Source organism: Scleropages formosus, chromosome 24, assembly GCF_900964775.1.
Source record: "Scleropages formosus chromosome 24, fSclFor1.1, whole genome shotgun sequence".
Classification (NCBI taxonomy): Eukaryota; Metazoa; Chordata; class Actinopteri; order Osteoglossiformes; family Osteoglossidae; genus Scleropages; species Scleropages formosus.
The window spans coordinates 20,692,090-20,718,154 of NC_041829.1; the positions used below are offsets into that span (position 1 = coordinate 20,692,090).

The 26,065-nt window shown below is 42.5% G+C and overlaps 1 protein-coding gene across 3 annotated transcripts in view; it reads right to left on the reverse strand.

Moving 5' to 3' along the window:
- The window catches only part of LOC108939622 (adenosine kinase-like), a 127,341-nt gene that overhangs the window by 45,256 nt on the left and 56,020 nt on the right, over nucleotides 1-26,065 (reverse strand). For all 3 annotated transcript variants that reach the window (XM_018761075.2, XM_018761074.2, XM_018761073.2), the window contains one exon: nucleotides 24,655-24,763. In XM_018761075.2, the coding sequence (XP_018616591.1) occupies nucleotides 24,655-24,763 (109 nt within the window). The remainder of the gene's footprint in view (nucleotides 1-24,654; nucleotides 24,764-26,065) is intronic.

Sequence of the window (26,065 nt, forward strand, 5' to 3'; positions counted from 1 at the left end):
GATGTGAGCGAACTCCATGTGGGTAGTCTGAAAATTGAATAAATTACTCAAAGCACAGAAACACCGTATGCTGAAGGAGTGAACGTTAATTACACCGTGGGTGGCAGAACTCTGGCATTGTGCTTCTGTCAAACGTATACAGATGTCACAAAACAAAGGCAATTTTCCCTTCAAAGTGAGACACTTGCACTAGTGTATCATTACACTTTTTGTGCGATCATGCCTTCCTCACTTCCTGCACACTGTGTCATCAATGTTGTAACACATAATCCAACGGTGGGCTTCTCAAGTAAATTTACAGGACTCCACCGTATTGCGAACAGCCAAATCACTGTGAAAAAGTGCACCGACGTGCGTCAAACATGGTCATGTTTCCTAAGTGGTTCATGATATATCCCTAAAAACTGAAAATGAAAAAGTAATAAAAAAGCAAGTGCTGTGTTCCCTTTGAATGAAGAGGACAGAAGAAGCATGGTGATACACACATGGTGATAAACTGTCATTTTGAACAAAAAAAACACCTTTAACTGCGATGGCTGCTGAGAATGTAACACTGATGGAATCTAAAAATGGTTTTCAACACTGCACTTGAGTTGCGCACACAAAGATGAACACTAGAGTCATAGTAACAACACTGTTTTGTGAACACAGAGTACCGTGGTGCAGTGCGAGTGCAGAAGTGTGTGTCATAACGGGAACTGTATTACAAAACATCTGTTCTGGTCTTCACCTCCTCTGCTAGATGCATTCCATAAATGTACGGATATTAATTACGTTTATCTTTGTTCATTCAGCCAGGCAGATTATTATACAGTAATGACCTGACACTCTGTCCAAGGTGACTTACTGTGTTAAGACACAGTGCATTAAATTCCATACATTCAATGTAACACATGTAAGGGCAGCAGGTGGTGCAGTGGTTAGTGCTGACATCTCTGGAGTCAGAGCTCACAGGTTCAAATCCCACCTTCTGCTGTAATGCCCTTGATCAAGGTATTTACCCCCAATTACTCTAGTGAAAAAATATAGGCAGCTGTAAGTTACTATGGGGTGTGGGGAAAGTGTCAGCTAAATGAATAAATGCAAATTGACCAGAAACACATCCTTGGACTCAGAAAAGTGAGAAAATTCATGGAGAAGAGAAGTGTTACCAAAAGATGCCTGAGCTCAGAAAAAGCAGCAGTTAATGATAAACAATTACATTGCCACCTAGAAATAGCTTGCATGTGATGCATGGACCCTGAACATTGAGAGTATAGCAGAGCTCTTACAAAGGAGCCCACGCAGTCAGAACGATCTGAAACTACACAGGGTGAAGGCAGCTTTCAAACAAGTTGTTCTTGATCAACTTCCCACAAAAATAACTCTTGACATAAAACCAACATGCTGTAAACACAACTAAAAGTCCACATTTTGTCAGTGTGCTGACAACGTCTTCACGGCCCTTACGGGGTGGCTTTTCACGTGTCTGCTTTTACTCCTTGCCCTGGATCCCCGGAGCACTCGTGCTCTATGTAATAACAATATTGTAATCATTTCCAAATTAGGAGAACTGCTACTCGACAGAAGTAGCCAAGATGGCGGCCTGAGAAAGACGAGGCTCTCGAAAAAAGCTCCACTCAGCAGGGGAGAGGTGGCTTCCTAATTGCTTTGTGGGTGAGAGGTGGGGGGGGAAAAGAAAAAAAAAACTATGCAAGTCAACAAAATCGGATCGATGGAGAGGATTATATTAGAGGGAGCCCTTGGTCCGTGGCCAAGAAGAGCAAACAGTGGGTCCAGCCTCTTCAACGGCAAATAATCAAAAGGCTAAGCGAAGGCTACAGAGCTTTAAGTGGCACATTTGAGCAGGAGGAAAAACGAATCAGGTATTGATTGGTCAGGCCAGGGTAATTAGAACTGTTGTCAAGGTGATGGGACACATGCCCTTACCACCAAAGAAATATATCTTGGTTGTATGCAGACCTAAAAGAATTAGTGCTCTGCAAATGGTGTTTTTAACATCAGAGCGCAAATTTTCATTATGCCAAAAAAAAGCTCTGAGAAAAAGGTCAGCTTTGTTACACGTGTTATTTATACATAAGCCAAGGATTACGTAACTCCTCTACATCCTTCAATACATTTTAAAATAATTGAACAAACTGCAAACAGAGAGCTGCACGAACAAAGATGATGACTTTGGTGTTTCCAAAAAAGCCTTTTAACCAAATAATTCAAAATGCAGGCTTGATTTTGAAAGACACCGAGGTTATTCTTTATCCGCAACAGAAAACAGACAATAACTTCTGGATGTTTGCTGCATTTTGAGTTAATTATGCATATATTACAACATTAACACTTCATGTTTCTCCTTCCTATAATATCCTCTTATGTACACGAAATAAGCAGTGGCAATGTCAGTCTTCAGCGCAGCACCAATTCGACTGGATTCAATTCACAATTCATGGAGTTCCAGTTTGATTCTAAAATTATCTGGCTACTTCTTTAGCATTCAGTTGAAGTTGACTCCATGAACTGGTTGTCTGCATAAAATAGGTGATTAGCGGGAAGAGTGCAGAATTTGGCAACTTTACCACTCATAATTAAAGGTAAGTCTAAATGTTTTTTAGAACGATAAATCAATGTTCATTCATGCATTATTGATAACTGCTTGTCTTATTATTTTGCCACAGAAACTGTTATCCCTGGCTTGCGGCTGATAGGGGGCTGTATGTACCTCCGTAATCATTGATGGTGTATTATTAACTAGTAAAGGCATAATAAAGCTCTCGAAGAGAAAATTTTGAAAAGTATTCTGCTGCCGGATCAGTGTTACAAAGAGCGAGTAAAAGGAAAACACTTCATTAGAGTTGGCTTGGGAGTTGTGCTTTGAGGGGGACACACAAGAACTAGGACACTGGCTAGAGGGAAAAGGTAAAAAATGCTAAATAAAGAATGGCACGTGCGTGTGATGCCGCACAGGATTAAAGCTTCCCTGGACTGTTACAATCTGAATGTTTACTCGTTACAGAATAAACTCCACTAACCTCAGCTATAATGCTCTGAAGGAGCAATTATTAAATCAATTATTTATATTATATAATTTTATTTATTATATAATTATCAATAATTTTTTTCTGATAAAGATTTGAGTTTAATATTTACATTACTCACAGTAGTGTTTGCTGCGCCCCGATGCATTAGGGTAACAGAGGCACGGTCATACTCCAAGTAGCTGTTTGTCGAAGACCACGGGAAGTGCAGCAGAAGCGCAGGGCTTGAGGAGCTGCTGAGAAGAAGCTAGTTGCCACACGAGCGAACCTTGGCCAGCGCACACCGCAGAGTACACTCATTAAGGCGTTGTAGATAATTTCTCTTTCATGGACTAATACATCCTCTTTTATTGCCCACAATCGCCGGTGAGACTCACGGCGCACATTTGCGTTTCAATGTGGAGTCTGCAGACGGCGTAAGCCACTTAGAGCCGCGCTGTGCTGAGGGAGGTAAAAACCCAGGGAGGGCTTATAGTTACTGGAGCCTTGAAGGAGGTCCACGCTCCTCATCTTGGAGCTCCAGCTCCTTTCAAGAACTGTGAAATGAAGGGTTTCCTCCATTGCCTCTTAATCCCTGTAAAAGCATTTAAAGAGTAAATCCTGCTTTTTTACTGACCCTCCATCTGCATAGACCCAGGAGTGTTGGATATTGAGAAACTGCTTTTTGGAAAATCGACTTTAATGCTTCAAGTATCAGTTATTAATGTGATTTGGTTTCAAAATCTGTGAAATGGAACTTCAGTGATGAATTGATAAATGAACCATATTATTATGAAGAAATTGATTTTTTTTCTTTGGTTCTCTGAAGCTGAGATTTTTAAGAACTCGCAAGGCAAGCATTTATCGTAGTTTACAGGCCTTGCCCATCTGGTCAGAATATTTCATTGCAAATTCACTTCTGTTCTTACAAATTTAGTATTGTACACGAGGGGGAAAAAAAATCAGTTTAGTAAGTAAAGAGCAAATGTAATACTGTAAGAACAAGCCTGCTGTAACACTAGTGACACCGCATTCATGCATTCAGCACAGAAAAATTCTAACCAAATCATTTAACCTTGAAGTAAATAAATCATCAAACAAAAGCTGGAAGTCATTTTGACCACCATATGGATGTCATAAAAAAGGTGGTGCTTGTGGTAATTATTGAAGTAACACTTCTATTTATTTTCAAGGTACAGTCAGCACACAGATTTATTGAGAGGCTATTGGGGCTAAGCCATTTTTTATTAACAGCAGAACTGATCAGGATGGGCTAACAGTAATAAAGTAATCTCTTCAGCATGTCTCAACATCGCTAGAACAAATACAAGTCTCAGACAGAATGTCTTGCAGAAAAGAGCTCATAGCACACCCGGTCTGGCCCATCAGCTCGATGCATAGAAAACAAGCTGGATGGTGAGCACTGCAAAAGTGGGTGTGTTTTAAAAAAAAAAAAAAAAAAATTAAAATCAATACTCTAAAAAAGAGCTTTTCCGTCAATGCGGCGATATCTGTCTGTGGGAAGAGGAACAAGTAAACCAATAATACTTCCTCTTGATTTGTCCTCCTACCACTTCTGAGCAGTCAGTGAATTTCCTGGCCTGATAAGAGCTTAGCCAATGTAATCCTCCGAGGCCCTTGGCCTTATCTAGCACGCGAGGAAGAGAGAAACCTTCCCACCGCCCTCCCGCCCCTCCAAAGGCAGTAGCGGCTGAGGGCAGGGACACGGCGGACGCACGCTCAGCCTGCTGGGAGACAGCATAGGGTGCACGCACAGATGCAAATCCATGCCCGCAGAAAGAGCAGCTGGACCTGTCGAAGGGACGTCTCTGGGAGAGCACTGATACGAGAGCCCCGGCGAGGGCGGCTCTCACAGCTCCGTGGGCCACCATCGCCACTCTAATTACTTTGAGATAGGCGCACCGGTGAGAGGTGCAACTCATTAAAGGCACTTACGATTTACCGGACTGCAACACAGAGCAGAAGGCTTTCCAAAACGTGCCCCATTCAAACGCACATCCCGTTATCAGCTCCTCTTAGAAGATACAATTCTGCGATCTTAACGTTAAATATTGAAATGGATGCTGAGAAAATGACTTGCAGTCGTGACTCAATGAATGTAGCGGCACTTTTAGCGGCTGCATTAAGGAAAACTGATAACCCTGCATATATGCTTAACCAAGACCTCTTAACAGCCTCTTTTCTCTGACACTTTCACTCACACTTTGCAGAATTTCAGATACTGCACTCACTAGTTCATCCTCCGCAGGATTTTTATGTACAGCCCCCTGGGTCACAAGTACAATTCCGTAACTACTACTCCATATTATCATAGAGAGAAAACGGTTCTTATAGTTCAGTGCCAGGTCTTATTCCCATTACGAGTCTACTCAACACCCACTAAATAAAGCCCCTTTATCTTTAGTGGGAAACCTGCTCACTTTACCATTAACAGAGCACTGGCAGTTCAATCCCTGTCCGCACAGGAAAACGATGGTATGCCAGACAGCAACAACTAAACACTTGCTGTTAAGGCTTTTTTTTGTCACTAAAAATAATGTCAGTAAGCATGTGCTCAAACACCATCTTTGCAAAAGATGACCTAATACTGCAATTTTAGCGTTCACGTACGATCCATCACGAACGTCAAGAACTGTGCTAAAACACTGCCGTTTTTTTGGCAGGTCATGTGCAACCCACATGTCTGAATCTTCAAAGATCGCAAGCGATGCTGTACATGTGTCACGAGGCCTGGCAGACACATGGGAACCTACAGATACCAGCACAGCTGGGAGTTTTGTGGATATATATATATTTTTCTTGCCGCTTTGCTCAAACTGCTCCCTGCTTTGGAGTCTCATGGGACCGCTGCCATCGAGGCCCGTAGGAAATAATCCAGCCGTGTGCAGAATGTGCAGCTGCTCGGGCTGTGCATTCGCGAAATACCTGCTGATCGAATATCAGCACGTTACCATTGCACACATATCAGTGTGTAACGTCATATCATCTGCTGAAGGCTTTCAGAGCCCAAAAATGGAACTGAGAGGCCTGCACGGGTCCACCCTGGAAGAACAATTGTTCATACCAAAAATACTCGAAATTACACTGTAAATTGTTGAGGCGCAGAAAGAACACAAAACACTGAGCTATTCTCAGTGATTTAAGTGCAAATAAAATAGCTTTTTTCCTCGTGTTCTCTTAATATGTATTAAGCTATAACAGAACTTACACCAAATTCCATCTGACAGCTTCCTAAAACCATAAAAGAGAAAGTCTTTCAGAGGCAAGAATCCCCAGGCGATCCACCAGGCCTCCATGCTCTAAAACCCCTTCTATTCTCCATGGAAAACATCATTGTGGTGTTAAACAAAGATCTCTGAAACGATATCGGACAGTTTAGATCAATAGCCCTGTCTGTATCACGGCCACGACGGCATTACACGACAGCTATACCAATTGTTGGACTAACAAAAAGGCTAATCTATATCTTGTCAGCATGGAAGGAAAACACTGGTGTGACATAAATTTAAAGCTGCAAATGTCGTCCTTAAAGCTCATTCAGACTCTCAAAACACTAGCAGTATAAAAGAGGCTTCAATGGAATCCCCAGACCTATAGCTAGTTTTTCATAATGCAGCATCGTGAGACCTGCCCTCCTGAGCACATTTTGCCCTTAAATACACGTTTTACATGCGTGAATTCGAAAAACAGAAACCACATTTTCCCAAATCTGACAAACAGAAATATTTCCCATGTATGTGGTAAATCTACAAATTTACTGTTATGTTTTTCCATATATTTTTGGGATGTTTTGCCTGAACAGCCTGCTTCAGATCACCCAATATCATTTCAATGGGACCAAGATCAGAAATCTGACATTACCATTCTACAATACAGAATTTTGTTCGTTTGAAACAGCACTCTGCTGTTGCTTTTCTCCAGCATTTAATTTTTGCTTCTCTGACATCCTGCTGTAGAATTTCCTGGTACATCTTGGAATTCATTAGTCCCTCAATTACTGCAAGCCATCTCAGCAGCACAGGGGCCCCACACCATTATACTCCCTCCACCATAGTTGGAATGAAATTCTTGTGTTGGTTCACGGTGTTTTGTTGTCTCCACATATGCTGTGTACTTTTACCAAAAAGATAAACTTTTGTCTCATCTATCCTCAGAACATTGATCCAGTGGTGCTATGGAACAAACGGATGAGATGGACAGCAATGTTTTATTTAGGAAAGCAGTCATTTCCTTGGCAACCTCCCATGAACACTAATCTTGTTCACAGATTTTCCAAAGGGTTCATAAACTTTTTTTTACAAGTGTACATGCAAAAATTTGTTGTTTATAAAACAGTTTGTCAGTTGCGTTCATTTAAAAACATGGTATAAGCACAGTAAATGTATAGACGATACAGAATATAGCCTAATTTTCCAAGTGAGCTCTTTAAATTCCTTAAAGTCAATAATTGCAGGCTTGCCTGACTTTTCCTGTGGTGTTCACTTGAACAGATACTTAGTCCCTAGAGAAAAACAAGCCTTTCGGAAGTTATATAAAACAAAATCATTTCAAATCAGGCAGCCTGACAGACACACTCATGGAGGGTATCTGACTCATTGCTGACTAAGGAGGTCAGAGTGATTTTATCCACAGCTCTCACTCCTGGTCCAGTGTGCTGGATTTGTCCCAGTTCAGCTATTAAGTTGTTGTGATGGAGCCGATCACCCAGGAAACTGCACAACACAAAATAAAAAGTTACACCAAATTTATAGATAGAAAACTTGTGGAGAAGTTTTTTATCACACTTTTATCAAACAGGTGTGACTGTGCTAAATGTTTTTCATTTTATTATTTTTTTTTTTAATAAAAAATGGAAGAGAATAAATTTGTACTGAACTTAAAGGGGCAAAAAACCAAAACAATTATAGGATAATAAGATAGTCGAAACGATCTTATTAATCAAAGCCCAAAAATGATGACAGAGTGATAAGTGATTAACTAGCGCTTTATGAAAAGCTCACTCAAAGAATATTAGTGTTTAATACTAATGACAGCTCTGAGGCTTGAGCTGCTGGTTCACCTGCCACTTCATTGTGGGGTATGATATATTAATATTTAAGTTTCCCATTACACAGATGTATAGATTTTCAATACAGATTAGGGCTGATCAGACTACACAGAGTTCACTGGAAGTCACTTTGGAGAAAAGCATCTGATAAATAAACAAATGTAAATGTAATTACAAATATCCCCTCTATTCACACATTTACATTTACCATATTAATGAGAGTATGTGTGTGTGTGTGTGTGTGTGTGTGAGAGAGAGAGTGTGTATGTATGCATGTACAGTATGTATGTATATACGTATGAAGGAAGAGTGACTCTGTATAAATGTAGAGCTTTCTCTTGGATTGAGGCTGGGCTTTTAGCTGGCAGTACATTATTTCCGGCCTTGTTAGTCATTTCAGTCACTGACTCCCACTATCAAAATGTTCTAATGCATCAACCTGCCTCTTTAACCACAAAGAACCGTATATCAAAGTTGAAACTAACAAGCTATAATTTCAAATAACACTGCAGCTGGTACAAAATTATTTTTATAAATCTGATTTTAATTCTTATCACGGTCCCTGGCTGGATGTTATTCACTGGAACTAATAAGCCATAAAATAAACCTCCATTAAAGAGTGTTTACTGCATGGTTTAAAGAGGGCAATGAATGACTCTGGTTTTAGGTCGTTCCGCTCAGGAGTCCATCCCATCACCACATGTTTGCGCATGTGTTTGTGTACCTGTTTTGTAACTGGCTGTTGTAATTCAGAAATTAATGCAAAAACTACTGGATTAACTCTTCTTTTTCAAGCAGTAGACCTTGATGGTGTGCGCTGTGGGGGAGGGGCGGCATTTACCCCCAGAGTGGGATGAGATGTACGAAGCGCTGCTCTGTGGGCAGTAATCATTTGCATCTTTCAGAGGGCTGTCGGTAAACACGTACATGCTAAGTGTCATTTATCCTTTCAGATGTGCATTCACACTCTAAGAATTTCAGAAAGGATTAATATATATATGTTAATATAGAGCTACATCCTGCCACAATGAGTAAGGCCTTACCTTGACTCTGTACATGTGTGGTGGGGTAGCAGTTAAGGAAGCTCACGTTAATGATGACGGGTCAGGTTCCAGGAGGGGCCCTGCTGTTGCACCAATGGACGGAAGGACTACACAAGGACAGAATGAAAAACCCCTTGGTAGTGTGGTAGTGTGTTGTACCCTTCAGAAAGTACATCTTCTCAATTTCAGCAAAATCAGACGGGACACAAGTGTTGACTGTGCAACATAATAACAAGAACAGCACAAAAAGTACAGATTAAGGGTACTTCATGGTGAGGGATAATCTTGGCTGACACAGGCGGAGCAGAAGCCCAAAGGCTCAGTGGACCGGGGACAATAAGAGACCGAGACAAACATTGCTCTGGAATGTTTACAATACACAAAGACCAGAGTCTCCAACAATCCAGACTAAACAGAACTGTGTTTGGTCACTGCCTCCTTCAGATCACTGTAAACAATTTGTAAATATCTGTGTGTAAGCTGCGATCCGGCTACGCTTGGGCCGCTCTGTTAGTGGCTCTATTTTGAAGACCAAATTTAGAACTCGCTGCAGAAATTTCAAAGAAGAGCATTTTGCAGTCATGCTAAGTCAACATATTTAAATATTGAACTTATTGTTAAGTTCTTGAGATAAGAAAGGAAACAAATGGTTAGTGAGGCTGCGAAACTACCAGACATAACTGCCCCATCATGTAGCATAAAATTTCAAAACTGAAAAATCATACTGCAATGTATGACTTTTGTTCCTAGTTATGCATCATTGGAAAGCAAAGCTCACAATATGCCCAATGCGTGATCAACAGGCTTTCACTTTGACATCTGCCGAGTTGATGCATTCACCCAACCCTGTGTCCTACAAATTGCACCACATTCTTTAAACATCAATTGAGATGACGCTGTTTGAGGATTCAACAGCAAGCCTCTCCCGGGACTTGAGTTTCGTATGATCGAGGCTACCTAGTGGCCCCAAGATAGGTGTCAGGTGCCATTGGAACACCATAACAGTGGGCTTTCTACTGAGTAGGTATAATATTTGCCCATTTCCCCTTGTGTTTATGGGCTCACATTAGAGATACTTGTTAAATGACAGAAAGAGGCAAGGTCCTCAGGGAAGGATCATCTTGGAGTAGCGTGACAGGATCAGGCCCGTTTGTGGACAGGAAGCTCTCAGTAAAGCGTCTCACTGGCACTGTCCAGCACCACTCACTCCTCGGCGGAAAGGGACTGACAGAAAGGGTCCACTGAGATTAAGTGTTTCCAGTGTAGATCACAATATAGTCACCATGAACATGTAGCTTCACACCAAATATGAATGACAGTGACACCTGTTGGGCAGCATTTCAGAGTATCAGGTAACAACTAGAGCTCATTAGAGAAGCACCTGCGTGCTGAGAGACCATTTAGTCAGAGAACTAAAAGCCTGTGCTATGAACACACACGGTACAGGGAACGCACTTCTTTTTGTAAACAACCAACAAACGTAGCAACACTACTTTCACAAGCCAAGTTTTCTGTACTTGTTGGTGAAAAACACATGAGCGTGCGTGGACACACACATAAAAAATAATATATATACACACTATATTTTAAAGTGATGCTGGTTACAGGGGTATTACCAGAAGTTATAAGGCACTCGAGACACATGTTCGTGGAGCTAGAAATGGATTTCTCAGAGAAGCTGTGCGCTCGTTCTTATTCAAAAATATCTGTATTCCATTCCCAGAAGGAACACAATGTGGGACTCATGTTCTAGTCTCCATTTTGTCATTGGTTGTGAAATTAAGAGCCATTTACTTTCTCATATATTTGATGTTTTAAGATGAATATTAACAGTTTGAATATATTTCTGGTTGCAGTTCCCAGCTACCTGGAAAAACCACTGGGGATGTCACGGAAACTGCAAACAAAAATAGGTTTAACCAATGCTCGAACTGCTCTGAAGATAAATGCAGATATCAAATTTAAGAAAGTTTAAAATATAAGTAAAACTTGGAGTTAAGAGAACATTATGGAACCAAACTCAATAAACGAGCATCCATCAAAATAGAGAAAACAGAGGAATGCGACTGGGTACATATGTATAATGTATAATGGGTTAATCTAGCAGATGGTACAGTAGCTGACACCAAATTTCTATAACATTTTATTATAGGCCCTGCATGTGTTTCATAAATCTGCTTGCTCGTCACAGTGATATGATGAAGCTGCAACAACTGAGGTCAGCATCTTGTCATAATAGCGGTCTCATAAAATAAACAAGGGCTGTTGAAAGGAAATCCTGAAGCGCTGCCTAATCAACAAGACTCTTAAAGTCAGTGTCTTTGCTAGGGTCCACCACAGAACCTTCTCAGGAAGATGACATCTGTTAGCGGTATTATTCCATCCCGGTTTCCACTGTAATCGAGCCCTGGAAACGGTTTCATGGAGAGTGATCGGGCGAAACAGAACTGAAACGATTTGTCCTGTGCTAAGAGGACTTGACAAACTCGCACAGCCTGTTTATTTCTCACACACTCTCTCTCTCTCTCTCTCTGGCCATTTACACCAAGAGCAGAAACACGAAAGGCTTATGAGGAGAGGAAAACAGCATTTTCCCCCACACTGCTGCAACACATGGATTCCAAAGTAATTACCTTGTGTCAAAACACGAACTGCGTACAATAACCTCAATTTCAGGTCAGTCCCAAAGGGACCCTCCTGCCATACCGATACAATGGGTATTTGCTGCAAAAACGTTGTCGCTGCCAATATAACTAGACAAGAAAGAGTAGGATAATTCATCTTTAATTACATTTCTCAGGTTCATGTTTTTAAAACCTAAACATTCTGAAGGGAAAGGGGAGGGGGAAGCACTCAAATAAGGAAACGTTTCATTTCAATGTACAGCTGGACCTACATGAACGAACAAGTCTGCTGGACACCGAAAACATGTTAGTGTAACACAAGAGCAACCCAACGTTTACCAAATGAGCTATTTTTAGCATATATACAGTCATCGGAAAGGTTTCACTGTTTATGCCATGGCAGCAAACACACCGAAGCGTGGCTATCGCTGCAGTGCGGACAATGAGCAGAGGAAGCCCCTCCACACACCACACTGTGCTTGGAAGGATGAAGCAGAGCACTAAGTCACACTACTATGTAAGCTGTGCACTGGAGATAACCCGGACACACGATCAACTTTGCCGATAGGAAATCTGTTTTGGTTTCATGAATTTGTATTAATGCCATAACAGGAAATACTTGCGACGCTAAACGAGTCCCCTGCCTTCAAAGCAAGCAGTACATTTAAACCGACTTCCTGAAGTCAAAAAGATAAGAAGACTGGATAAGGAGAGAATAAAAAGAAGAAGAAGAAAAAAACAGCTAAATGATTCTCCCCTGAGAACAAATATTGATATCATATTGAAGAGCGCAGAGTGAGAACATCAGAACATCTCAAACAGCCACTACGTCTCTGCAAGATAGTGCTTCCATACTGCCTTTAGAGTAGCACTAATTAAAAAGTGTGTAATTAGTAGTGAAAACCTTCAGGGGGTTGAAAGTGAGCCCTGTTTCCTCAATGAAGAGCAGAGCTGGATAACCAAGTAACACTTTATACATCAGGGATGTGTGATTTTTTCAAACTCTTGAAGAGCAACAAAAATAGGTCGTGAAGAAATCACACTGTGGGAGGTGTTTAGGGATGCAACCTCAAAATAAGTGGCTTCGCATCCCTAAACATACAACTTCATAATAGGGAATCTCAGATTCAGGCGTTAAATACTTCTTACACAGTACAGTACAGAACTCTTTTTCGCTTTATATGGCTTTTAGAAATGCAAATCCAATGTTTAAATGGAATGCTATTGTGCAATTTCCTTTAGGATTAACAGTTAAATTTCTATCTGATCCCACGTAATAATTATTTTACATGAAATATAATAAGGAAATCTGAGAGTTAATCTGCATTTAAAAACTTTAATCTCCATAATAATATGCCCTTATGGTATGTTGATAAAATCAAATGATTTTGCACAGAGTTTAAGGTGTTATCGTTTACCTATAGAGTCCACTTAAATCACTTTTTATGGGACGCATTGTTTCTTCCTGCAACAAATCTGTCTTGGCAAATGATATCAGACAATACTTAGTATGAAAGCTTAATGTCTTTGCCACTAACAGCTGTGCTTGTTTTGAATTTATCAATATAAAATTAAATAAAATATTAACATGCAGAATATAATTATGTCTGCTGCCTTGATCCGGCAATATCCTCAGTCAGAACGACTTGAATATTCATGTGGCGGATCTGTAGCAATGTGGATGCCAGCCACGGCATCCAACTGCTGGAAATCTGCAACTCCAGATAAACATGCCTATTAGTAAGTCTCATTCCTTTTCATTTTGTTTAGGGGAAGGGGGAAGAGAGAGGGAGAAAAAAAAATATCAATGCATCTCTCTCCTAGCTGAAAGAAAATCTGACATCAATTTGCCATTAAAAAAAGTATTAAGTGAACTAATTTGATCATAACATTTATCATACTGTATATCTACCATGATACTGCTCCATGTGAATTACTGTAATAGCAAAATCCATTTTATTAAACAAAACGTTTACTTTTTGTTTACATGGGGCAGGAAAAGAAACATTATTTATATATGAGATTGGTCCCCTAGCTACAAGGGATGGTTGCCCTTCTTGTGTGAATGAGTCAGCTTACATCTTCTGACAATGTGAGCCCAGGGCTTTGTCAAGAGGAACCACAGTTATTGTTTTGATTGGTCCTCCTTGTTATGTTACCGCACAAAATGCTTTCAAATGTGATTGTGCCGCTGTGGTCGAAATGGAAGCACGCACACACAAGATCAAAAAAGACGTCTGCTTTTATTTACAAGGGGACGAACACTTGGCACGTTTAAAAGGGGGTGGCTTCGTCTTCGCTCTGGCATCAAATGCACCGCTGATGCCATTGGCTGAAGACCGCGGTAAGAGGTGACGAGGGGGCGACACCGAGAGCAGGCCTAAGAAGCAGGCAGGTCCATCCGAGATGTGGCAGCCTGCACGCACATCTGTGCGGAGCTAAAGTGCTTTTTGTTAACAGCTGCATGCTGTATTCTCTCCCTGCTCTGCCAGCACTCAATTTACTTCTGACAGTTGACGTTTCGTTATATAACATACAGCATGAGGATCTCGAAACCTCGGATATACGACGGGCCCTTTGCACACAAATGACATTAAAATGGGACAGATGCGTGGAACAGGAATCCGTGACAAATTTCAGTTTGCTGTCGTCGTCTGCAGAGCCCCTCACAATGACCAGCAGGTCACATGTCTTGAATTTGTATTTGTACACTATGTGCAGAGTGTCATTTTCTAACCGCAAAGAGTCATTCGTAAAACGATGTTCAGCTGGCACTGTTTCCTGCTGCAGAGTACGGACGCATCAAAGCTTTGGGCGATAAACTTCCTTCCTTAAGCCCCGAGGTTTATGTTGGATCGCTGCTAAACAAACAACTGATGGAGATGTACACATGTACAAATCATTCATTACAAGAATATTTGGGCTACCAATCATTAAAACTGATTAATGAAAAAGTGTCCATGTCTCAAAATTCAGCATGACATCTGTCCCAAATTAATTCTCAGCTGCAGCAAGACCTGTTCAAGTGTCGTGCCGACAATATATTGATCCCATGGCTAAAACGCAATAAAACTAAATAATCAGTCACCATCAAACTATAGAAAGGCTCTAACACTTCAGATTACAATCAGAGAAAAGAGACAGAAAAAATAAGTATAACCTCCCCATCCACACCATCATAAGTTATATAAAGGACTAACAACAATAAGAACAATACGCCCTAATGGCATGTTCTTAGGTAATAGCACCTTTTCTTTCACAACCAGCTTATTAATGGCGTCTGAGAGTAAACACACAAAACAATGCTAGTAACTTAAACTCTAAAAAGACAAGTGAAAGGAAACCCAAAAATATGTTTCCTGTACATAAATTTACGGTGCTCATTTTCAGTATTGATTCAGACAAGCAACTGGACACATTAGAAGAGGCAAAGATTAACATTTGACACTGATCACCTTCCAAATGAGCTAAAGGTCTCTCTCGGGGGCCCATTTACCAAAAGATATCCATGTTAAGCACGTCATGTCTACTGAATCAGCATCCCTTGGTCCAAAGATCTGTGACATGTAAGAGAACTGCAAATGTGATCATTTGAATTTCTTCTCTAGCGTGTGTCCAAAAGGGGGTTCTGGAAAACTGTCATTTACTTGAGAAACAGCTCGCTATTTAGCTGCTGATGTGAAGAAAGCTTTGTAGACTATACCCTGTAGCACTTAGTGCAGCACACAGCACTCAGTACTATCCAGATACTTCAAATTCTGGGTGAAAAATAAATTCAGTTTTATAGAGTGCAGCTGGTGTGAAATGGGAAAAGCAGCAGAAAGCAGGTAGTTCGGACCACACTCTGGATCTCAGCCAGCTACTAATCTCGCCTCCAGCAAATTAGTCAGATACAATGGATTAAAGCTACTGTTTTTGTGTTGTAACACTCCTCAAAATGTGGAAAAGAAGAGCTCTGCTTTGAGGACTCTGCTTTCTCAAGGCCAGGAACAAACAGTCGAGTTCACGCACGCGATGCAGAGAGATGGGCGCGAAGGGTCACGTGATGCCAAGGTGGCGATTCAGAAAGTGCACTGCAATTACACCCCTTTTCCGCACCCAGGCAAACAAACCAGAAACAAAATACAGAGACCAATAAGGAAAAACAAAGTTTTCTGGAGGTTATGGACATGCAAGAAGCATAAAGTAACGCAACCGACACACGCAGCAATCTGTGGCCCAATGGTAGCCCAAGGCCTACGTGTGGCTCTCGGTCCCCCACACCCCGCAGCCTGACTTTTTAAAGGGCGGATCTCTGCAGAGGAGAGCGCTCACCCACAGGAGCGTTTTGTGCCGTTTTGAACGGCCGGCAGCAAGGCACATCACGACTCCACTTCTGTCAACTAATGACGCTTCAATTAGGCAGATAAACATCGACAGCTCTCTGCTGAATGAGCGGGCGCCCATCTCCCAGGGCCACAAATATACGTCTGATATTGGAGAAATTAGGAACATGGGCGGAAGTAATGTGCCAGACAGCTCGCTGACTTTGGGTGTCTCTTCAGATTAAAGCGCTTTCATTAAAGGAGCGAAAACACGGAAAGGGTCGATGGGCAACGTTCAGGTAAATTCATGTTTGACGGCTCAACTAATCACGGGCGCCATCAGATTAAACAGGGCTGTAAAAAGACACAAGCAAAAAAAGTAGGTGACTTGTAAGGCTAATAAAGAAGGCAGACGTGAGCGTATGAGCAACGGACGAGTCCACAAGAAGCGGGTGTTTTCTACAGCTGATGAAGGAGGCCGAGCGCGCGTCCTGGGAATGGAGCGTTTTCGCCGCTCCTAGAGCCCTCAAATTCGCCGGCTACATGGCAAAATCATTTACATGCCCCACATCACGAAGAAGACAAGTCTAATCTCTCGAGGATGAATTCTAATCAAGATGAAACGCATTTACAAATCTATTTAATAAGCCTTGCCAGAAGTGAAAACTTGGCATGTAAATACGGCAGGATTAAATTTCATGAGCGACCAACACTGTAACCAATCGCCTGCAGACAGAAGCGGAGCTGCCAGCGCCTCTTCTCCCAGACCGCCTCTGCATTGTGTCCCCTCCGGTTGCGGGCGAAGGACGAGCCGCGCGGACCAGCTGACGCCGGCGAGCGCTCAAGGTCAGGGAGAGGACGAGGTGGGGGCGGGGTGGGGCGGGATGGGATGGGATGGGATGGGATGGGGGGGCGGGGTAGCGGTGTCTTCGCGGCAGGTTCGAGCCGCAGTCACCTCTGCGCAATCAGCGGCTGGTTTGCAAATGAGGTGTCAGTGATTCCATGCGGCGTACTCCTGTCTCTGTCCTGCCCCCCCCTCGCTCGCTTGCTCGCTCGCTCTAGCTCGCTCACTCTCCGTCCCTGTGCTGGCAGTGGATGCGGCAGGCTGGCAGGGCTCACAGCGAGCTGCATGACACTTTGGGCTACAGGCTTACGTGCCGCTTGCAGCGGCAGTTACTCCGCTGCCAATTCCCTTTCGTCCCTTTCCCTTTAAATGCCTTCTCTGCCCCTTCCATTATGCCATGATTAGCACGACTTGCTCCGGTACTGTCATCCACTAAGTCCTGCATACAATACCATGAAAAATAATGAAAAACAGCAACAATAAAATGCACATTTCAAATATGTAAAGAGCAGAGGGAATATACAATGTCACTGTTGTCTTAAAAATGCATGGAGTGGTTAATGTGAAGCACAGCCTTCAGATGTACGCATTAGCAGAAAAAATTTAAACTGGAGGCAATTAAGTGATTTTCTTAAGCTTTTGAACAGCACTGACCAGCACAGGTATGGACGAATGGAGCTCACAGAAACACAACTGACCTAGAAGATGGGAATGGTGGCACTATGGAGACACAACACCCTAAAATTCCGGGAGCTCTTCCAGGATCTCGGTGTCTAGTGGGGGGAAGAAGTACTGCAAGTACTGAGAAGCATCCATGAGCGTGCAGCTTCTGCCTGGGTCACAGTTGCCACGCAGAAAGGAGGGGGCAGCTAATGAGAGGAGAGGAAAAACACATTTCACAGGTCACACACCCCTTCACAGTGAGGCGCGGCGCTGCCAGAGCACCATTGGATACGCTGCTGATTTAGCAGAGCTGGCACGTACTTGCAAAAGTGTCAAAAAGCTCTTCTTTATGTCCTCAGGTCATTCCGGACCATCTGTAACCAGACCGTCGGACGCATTTCGCAGTTCTTTGTTTAATTCTTTTCATTAACCTTTCCTGTTGCCAGCCCTCAACCTGAGTAGGTATGCACATTAGAAGGAAAAAACAGGAGCGCTGCCATTGGCAGAGAATTCTTCCCTTGCATCTGAATCTACCCAGTTAAATAAAAAATAGATAGATAGATAGATAGATAGATAGATAGATAGATAGATAGATAGATAGAAATCAGTCACTTTATTTGCCTGGGCTGCAGGGGACTGTGGCACAGTAGGTTAATTCAAAGTGGCATCACCGAAAACGCATCTGTCAGAGGAGATCAAATTACAGAGCAAACCTTGCTCGGCGGTTTAAAAAAAAAGAAAAAAAAAAGAAAAGGGAGGCAGCAGCAGGCTGCATTCGGCTCGCGTGTGCGTGGGTATGTGTGTCCGAGGGGGTTTGGAAAGGGGAAGATAACTGGGCCAGCATACACAAAATAACCCTACCAATTAGTGTCACTCATACTAGCTGTCTTTTTTAATGCAGTATACCATCTGCAATGTAAAAATCCCCAATGTTTAAAGAGATATGTTAAATGCGCCGTTTTTGTTCCCAAAATCCACCCCCCGTTCCCTCATTTTTGTTTTTCTGCTCCCGCTTCTAATTGCTCGCCATATGACGGTTGCCTTAGGACCCTGATTTCCTAGCAACAGCCTGCCACCAAACATTTGGCAGAACTTCAGCATTCTCTTTGTGGGGAAATGGCAGGGCCGCTTCCCCGCTCGGTGTCTGCCGCTGCCTCGGCAGCTCGAGGAGCCCCATTGGCTGCAGCGGCGCTACGACGACGCCGTCTCCGTCCAATCGTGGTGCGTACTAGCAGGCACCTTGAGAGGCTGTGCCAAATGCCATCAATCACAGCTTAAAACACACACGCGCAGACACACGTTTTTCGCAATCTGATTTCCAGAGTGAAATGAGCATCACAAGTGTGAGAGGACAGGATAACATTTGCTTAATAAAAAAGCTCCAAAAAAGTCACAAAGAATACAGTGACAATACAGCAATGAGCGAACCCGATTCGGACCAGGAACGTGCTGAGTGCTCTTAGCAAGGTTAATGGAGATGATGGCCGGAAGAGGTGTCTGTAAATGGTGGAGCGGACACACCTCGGTACGGTGCAGGAGCGGGGGAAGCAGTCAATGGGAGGTTCGCGTCACGAAGGAGAGCTGTGCAGTTTCAATGGCCCACGGGGTCCTCTGCGACACTTTTCGCACCGAGACCCTTATTTCCTGGCAAGCCCCAGTAACTCTTTGCCTGCCGTGTCTGTGCTCGGGTCCCTGTGCTCGAGACAGTCCGAGCACAACAGATCTGTGCCACTTTGCATAGTTGGGGGCTGTGACATAAACAAATGGGGAGAAGTGTGATGTGGGACCACCCAGACGCAGCATAAATAAATAAAAGAAGAAGAAATGGACACCAGTCCCAGAACCCCCCACTGTGCTGTTATCCGTTTCGAAGCACTGCTCTCGGACTGTCACTCAGGCCTGAGACTGTCCCCCGTTTAGAAGGGCAGTGAGCAAGACACATGCCAAAGACAGAAAACAGCAAAACAGACATGCTCGTTTGCATTTGTTTTCTTGGGAAATGTGGAAACTACTCTTTTCGAAAGAGGAGGGGTCGGGTGGGTAGGGGATTTGAGCAGTTTTCAAACTTGAAAGGCGTGTTTTGGACAAATGCTGAATGACTAAATCACACAATTGCGACAGTGAGGTTTTAGAGGCTCACAGGCTTCCTAAATGAAAACAGTTTGGTGCATGAAGCCACGTGCACATAGACAACTGCCAACTGTTTTGAAGCCCAACGTTACACCGTCGTACGGAACGGACTGCGGTATTCTCAGTAACAAGCAGAAACACAACATTTAGGGTCAAGCTGCATGAGGTGTAGGCTGAAAACCCAACCGCTCATGTTCATTTCATGATCTGCAAGACAGGGGTTGGGGGAAGGGCTATCCTGTGACTGTGAGGGTATCATTTTGACACAAGACCGTTTGCCCCAGCAGAAGGGTCCAGATGTAGAGATTTAAAAGGGATCTTTGCGAAGCAGGGACCACGCCAGCTGCCAGCCGTGAATGGGATCCTGAGCGGCAGGCCACTGGAGGCCACGGGAGGCCACAGGAGGCCATGGGATCACCAGCGCTGCAGTCCGACAGCTGAGAGCAGTAACTGGATTTTCTATGAACTCAGTGGATGGGTAATCAATTTTCACACTTGAAGAGCAGCTGCTCCACTCATTCCAGTGCAAGGGGCCACTGAAAGATCCTGAAATCGGCTGTCAAAATGGATACACTGGGATGAGGTTGTGCTTTCTAAACCCAGAGGAAAACAAGGTGAGTGGCCAGGCCTAACAGAGTATTTCAAAAGAGTATTCACTGCTATTATGTCTCAGCCTCACCGAACCACCGCAAAAACATTGTCATTACAATAATTCCAATAAACACTGGAATGAGTGGGTTTCAAAAGATCCCAATTTAGCAGAGCTGAGTGTTTCGGGGATACAAGCATCTTCAAAGTACCAATGAATAAGGTCTTCAAATAGAGGAATACAGTAGAGTGTCTGGAGAAATGCAGTACATTATGCAACACAAAACAGAGCAAAAGAGGATAATTAAGCAGCTGTTTTTCACAGAAAAACTTGCATCAAGTGAAATTGAGAAGAAAAAAATGGGAAAGTGGTTTGTACCATTATATACGTATTTGTTCAGATAAAAACTTGGATGAAACAGCAGTCCTGTTGCTAGGAAAAACTATGGCAGACAAACATTTACTGCTATCAGCTATTATCTGAAATTGATTAAACTTTACCTTTGCAGAACCAGCTAGGTATTTCCTGACCTGGGTTTACGCTTTATTAGGCGTAACAATTCTCTGTGTAGGATATGTTTCCTGCAGCTTAGCAATAATGCAAAACTGAGAGTTCTTTCTGTTCAAATTACAGAAACATTGACACTTGCATTTGTCTACATGAGACTTAACTATTTTAATGCCTTAGTCTCAGGGAATTCAAAAACCACTCTTGCCACATTAAAAAACTCTGAATGCTGCAGCAAGGATTATAACAAGAACCAGAAAGTATGATCATATTACTCCAGTTCTTAGCTCCCTGCTTTGACTCCCAGGAAAGTTTAGGACATACTTACTGCTTACTTACAAGACTCTGAAGGGTTTATTGCTTACTTACAAGGCTCTGAAGGGTTTAGCCCCTACTTATTTCTCAGAACTTATTAGTATGTACAAGATGAAACACATTCTTCGACCAGAAGATGCAGGCTTTCTTGCAATAGCTAGAATAAACAGATGAGCTGTTGGCAGTAAAGCTTTCAGTTACAGGCCCCCCAACAGGGAAACACACACAGAGCCTACGAACTAATGATAGGGATGCCCCTTCAGTCAATGAATTCAAATCTATCCTTAAGGGTCATTGCTGTTCTTCAGCACAGCCTGACTAAAGCTATTGCTGCTGACCATGCTGCTGTCTCTCCAACTATTAGTGTACCTGTTTGCGCTGCTGCTTTCTATGCTGTTGTATAACTGTCATTACAGGCATCATGCATCTGCTGTCTCCTGTGCCCCCTTCTCCTGTACAAACGTGACCAGGTTGGAACCTTCAACTCATCCCCACATGCACTGCTTGACCAGGAGGGATAGGCAGCCTTTGGCCCCCCAGAGGTTTTCTATCCTGTGTGAGTGTTGGGAGTTTTGTTCCCTCTCCTCCACTGCCTTCAGGATGCTCCTGTTTTTAACTGTGAATTATTGTTGCTCTCGCCCATACAATGTGTTGAATGTGTCTGTTCGATCATTTTCATTCGCATGTAAAAGCAGTTTCTTTGAACACTTTACATTTTATTAAACAGCAATAGAAAATATAAACAGGAGGAAAATTATGGCAAGTCTTTTAAAATGAGCAATTACTTTGTTTAATTTTATAAAAATCAACATTTTAAAGTTTTACTGAAAGGAAACAAAAAAAAAACGCAAACTAAATGTGTTTAGCCATTAAGGGCTGTAGTAATTATTAAATAAAAATAAATCAAATGTTGGCGATCTTCACAAACAGGAAGTCGTTCAGAGTATCCAGTTGGGGGGGCTCATCTGAGTGTGACGTCATCGGCGTCCGCCTAATGGTTCACTGTCAAGCGTACACCAGCCGGTATGAACATCAGCACCTCCAAGTCTGAGGTCATGATCCTCTTCTGGAAAAAAGAGGATCATTATCTCCAGGTGGGGAGGGCAACTGCCCTTAGTGGAGGAGTTCAAGTATCTCGAGGTCTTGTTCACGAGTCAAGGAAGGAGGGAGCGTGAAATTGAGAGGCGAATTGGTGCAGTGTCACTTCTTTTCAAACAAACTTATCAGTTTATCACTGGATCTACATCTCCATCCTCACCAATGGTCATGACCAAAAGAATGAGCTCGCTGATACAAGCAGCCGAAATGAGGTTTCTCCACATGGATTCACTCTCTATGATACGGTGAGGAGTTTGACAATTTAGGAGTGTCTCAGAGAACAGTCGCTGCTCCTCTGGATCGAAGAGTCACTTGAGGCGGTTTGGCCATGTTGTACGAATGTCCCTTGGGCGTCTCCTGCGGGAGTTCTTCCGGACACGTCCCGCTGGAAGAATACCCCAGGGCAGACCCAGGGTACACTAGAGAGATTATATCTCATGGTTGGTCTGGGAATGCCTGGAGATCCCCCAGGAGGAGCCAGAGCACGAGTTTTGGGCTCATTTGCTCTGCCTGCTACGGCCACAACCCTCAAGAAGAAAAGCAAAAAATGAAACTGACTGATGATGAAATCAATAATGCTTTTCATATTTTATCATTACAACTTGTACTTACAGCACAAAGTACTGCAACTAAGTTATCATTTTTACGGTATAGTTATAACTAAGGGTACATTTATGGGATATTATGGGACAGCTGGTAATGTAGTGGTTAGAATTACTGCCTAACCCAAAGGCCACAGGTTCACTTCCCACCTCCAGCTGTAGTACCCTGAAACAAGGTAGTTATCCTAAATTGCTCTAGTAAAAAATTATTTATTAATGGGTATATAATTGTAAGTAGCATCACATTGTAAGTGAATTTGGAGAAAAGCATCAGCTAAATGAATAAATGTAAATTTATAATTCAAGCTAAGGAACAATATATGCCTTACAGGACCATGTGGTTTCAATGAACAATAAAGCATGTTTTCTTGGAGGACTGTTAGACATTTGTAAGAGGCAAAAACCAATGCCTAAGAAAGTCAGAATAACAACGGAAGAGGACACAGATACAATTTGCATTAGTGCCACCAATTGGGCTGGAGCGTGGAGCAGAAATATTGGGAATGCACATTTCTCAAAAAAAGAAATCCTCCATTTCTCAACCCACACGGTCACATCACGTTGACAGCAATAGCTCTTGGTGGAATTACCATCCATGTGCTCCGTGCTGCACTGTTCCACCGCCACGTGCATAACAATATTGAAAGATACATATACAGTTGGAGACCCGAAGGCAAAACTACACACAAGTGTTCTACACCTCTGGAAACTGATGCAGAAGACTGGAGAAGATATGTCAGACAATTTCCTGGTGAAAGTTGTTTAATAAATTCCTTGTTTAAAAAGAGTTTCCAGCAAATGTACGCAGACTTTAGACTGGTACTGTATCACTAGGAAACTAAGATGAAAAATAAGAGAACACTGAATGTCTAATTCTGGTATCTTAAGTGGACGTTACGTTTCTAGATTTTGGGTTCTTTTAAAGTGATCAAACCAACCAGTTGCACTGTGATTGCTCACCCACTTTGAGCAGCTTCAGCAATACCATTGCAAGAAGACACCACGACATCTGAGCTGGCCTTCCGCAGGCTCAGTGAATTTCATTCACTAACTGACCTCAGTGTCAAATATTTCATTGTGGGTCTAAAAGGAGAAGCACGGTTCAAAGCTGTGGACATTGCACCAAGAGATAGTTCTTTTACTGCAATTCACATCAAATTCTTGTGGTGCAACCAGAGTCCAGCATCGTAAACGTGATAAAGTGCCACTGTATTAATACTACAGAAACACCAGGAAACAGGATGTGGAACCACAGTACAGTCCCTCTTCGGTACAGTGGATGCAAGAACAGTGGACAGCGGCCTTTATTTTTGGGGAAAAATAAAAGATTCAAATAAGAAATAGACACAAAAACACAAAAATGTACAAATACATACAGAAATCTATATAAACGTATATGCGGCCAATCAGAGCAAACCGAACACATAACCCAGCCTCAGCGCCTGCCTGTCTCCAAGTTTGCAAAGCATGCCCTTGTTCACATGTGTCTCACAGCTCTCTCTATCAATTGTGTTTTCTAATTTTTATTTAATTCAAGTAACACTAATTCCCCTTATGTAGTTTGTTGCTCCAAGGATGGACTGTAACTTCATATTGCGCGGAACTGAAAACTGCAAGAGCAGGAATGAACAGGGAACACTACTAGCTTTGAACTTGGCTTTAACTTCTGTTTTAGCACCATCCCCAAGCAAAACTGAAATAGGGAAACAACAATTAGCACTTATTTGAGGCAATGAAAAATAATGGTGGCAAATTTACAACCATCACCCCACTGTACCATCTCTTGCAGAGTTTATTTCTGAGCATGCTGCTCTTGATCAAACTGTGATAGGAAAGCGCAAAGCCAAGAGCATACTTACTGCGATGTAGTAAACACTGGCTTTTTCCACCAGCTCCCAGTTGCTTTCCAGGTCTAGATGCTTCTCCTTCTTGTAACAGTTTGCAGCAGCCAGGTTAGCAACAAGGGACCTAGAGGAAGGCACAGTAGGACCCAATGTCAGATGGCTTCTTCTTACTGCAGCACAGCATCAGTAAAGTGAAATAGCTAATTGCAATGGATTCTTGTTCAAAACACCCCTGATTTAATCTTTGTCTGATAAACATATTTACAGGGTTTAATCAAATGGGTTGTTGGCCCAGATTTTATTAATCAAACAATATATCAATGAATTGGAATTGACTGTCACAGCTCCATCTTGACATGTTCATCCACCATAATGGGATTTTAATTTTTCTTAAGCTCTACTGCAGCATCAAGACATTGTCCTCATATTAATTGCTTTATTGAAATGGAAATATCCACAATCATCATAACTCTGTGAAAAATGTAGGGCAGTAATAATTTCTGTCTTCATTTACACAACACTGGTTTCAGATTAAAGGGAAGTGAAACTATAATGAGTCAGACACAACCCAAAAAAGCAGTCTGACCTTATTCTCTACCAACAGCTGAAGCCACACAGCAATAATAAATGTCCCTGGGTGGCATGTTACTTTCAGAACCTGCAAGGAGCTCCATTCTGGTTCTGATTCCATCCCATCAGCATGAGTGGGGGGATTTCCATCTCCCACAGCTCAAATCCTTCTGTTGAAGATAGACTTCCCCTTGAATCTCTGCTGACCTTTTCAGTGTCATCCCTGAGCAACCGCCACCCTTCTTTAAGGGTACTACCACCAAGAGGCAGCAGTTTTGCAAACAGGAAGGAATATCGATGACCAACATCTTCAGCCCTTGATGGACAAAGGATGGGGGAGCATGGTCCTTTAGGGGGATTACTGAATCTCAAATAGCCCGTCAGAATAAACAAGGCAGGCAGCAGGACGTTTTGAGGGAGGCCGTGACCTTGGTGGATATCTTGTATCGGCATGGTGTTGGTGGGTAACTGCGGTAGAAGATACGTCCAAGTAGTCGATAAACACAAATCCTGTGCAGAATGTATGGGTAACACGCCTGTAAACTCTTAAGCGTCACCCCATAGAACTGAACCAATGCCAGACAAACTATTGTTATTATTAGTGCTCAGTTGCTGACACTTTTGGCACTAGTCCCCTACAATTTTAGCCATTTCCACAAGAGGATTATTTCGATAGAGTAATTCTATGAGGGTGAGTGAAAAAGTATCCACAACAAGGTTTGAACTTTATGAACATTACTGTGGATACTTTGACTTAGCCTTGTGGTTAAGTAACTCGTTCAAGAGTTATTACACATGGAACCCCAACTATATATCACCTGTCTAAGTCAATACATTCGAAATAAAGTACAGAATA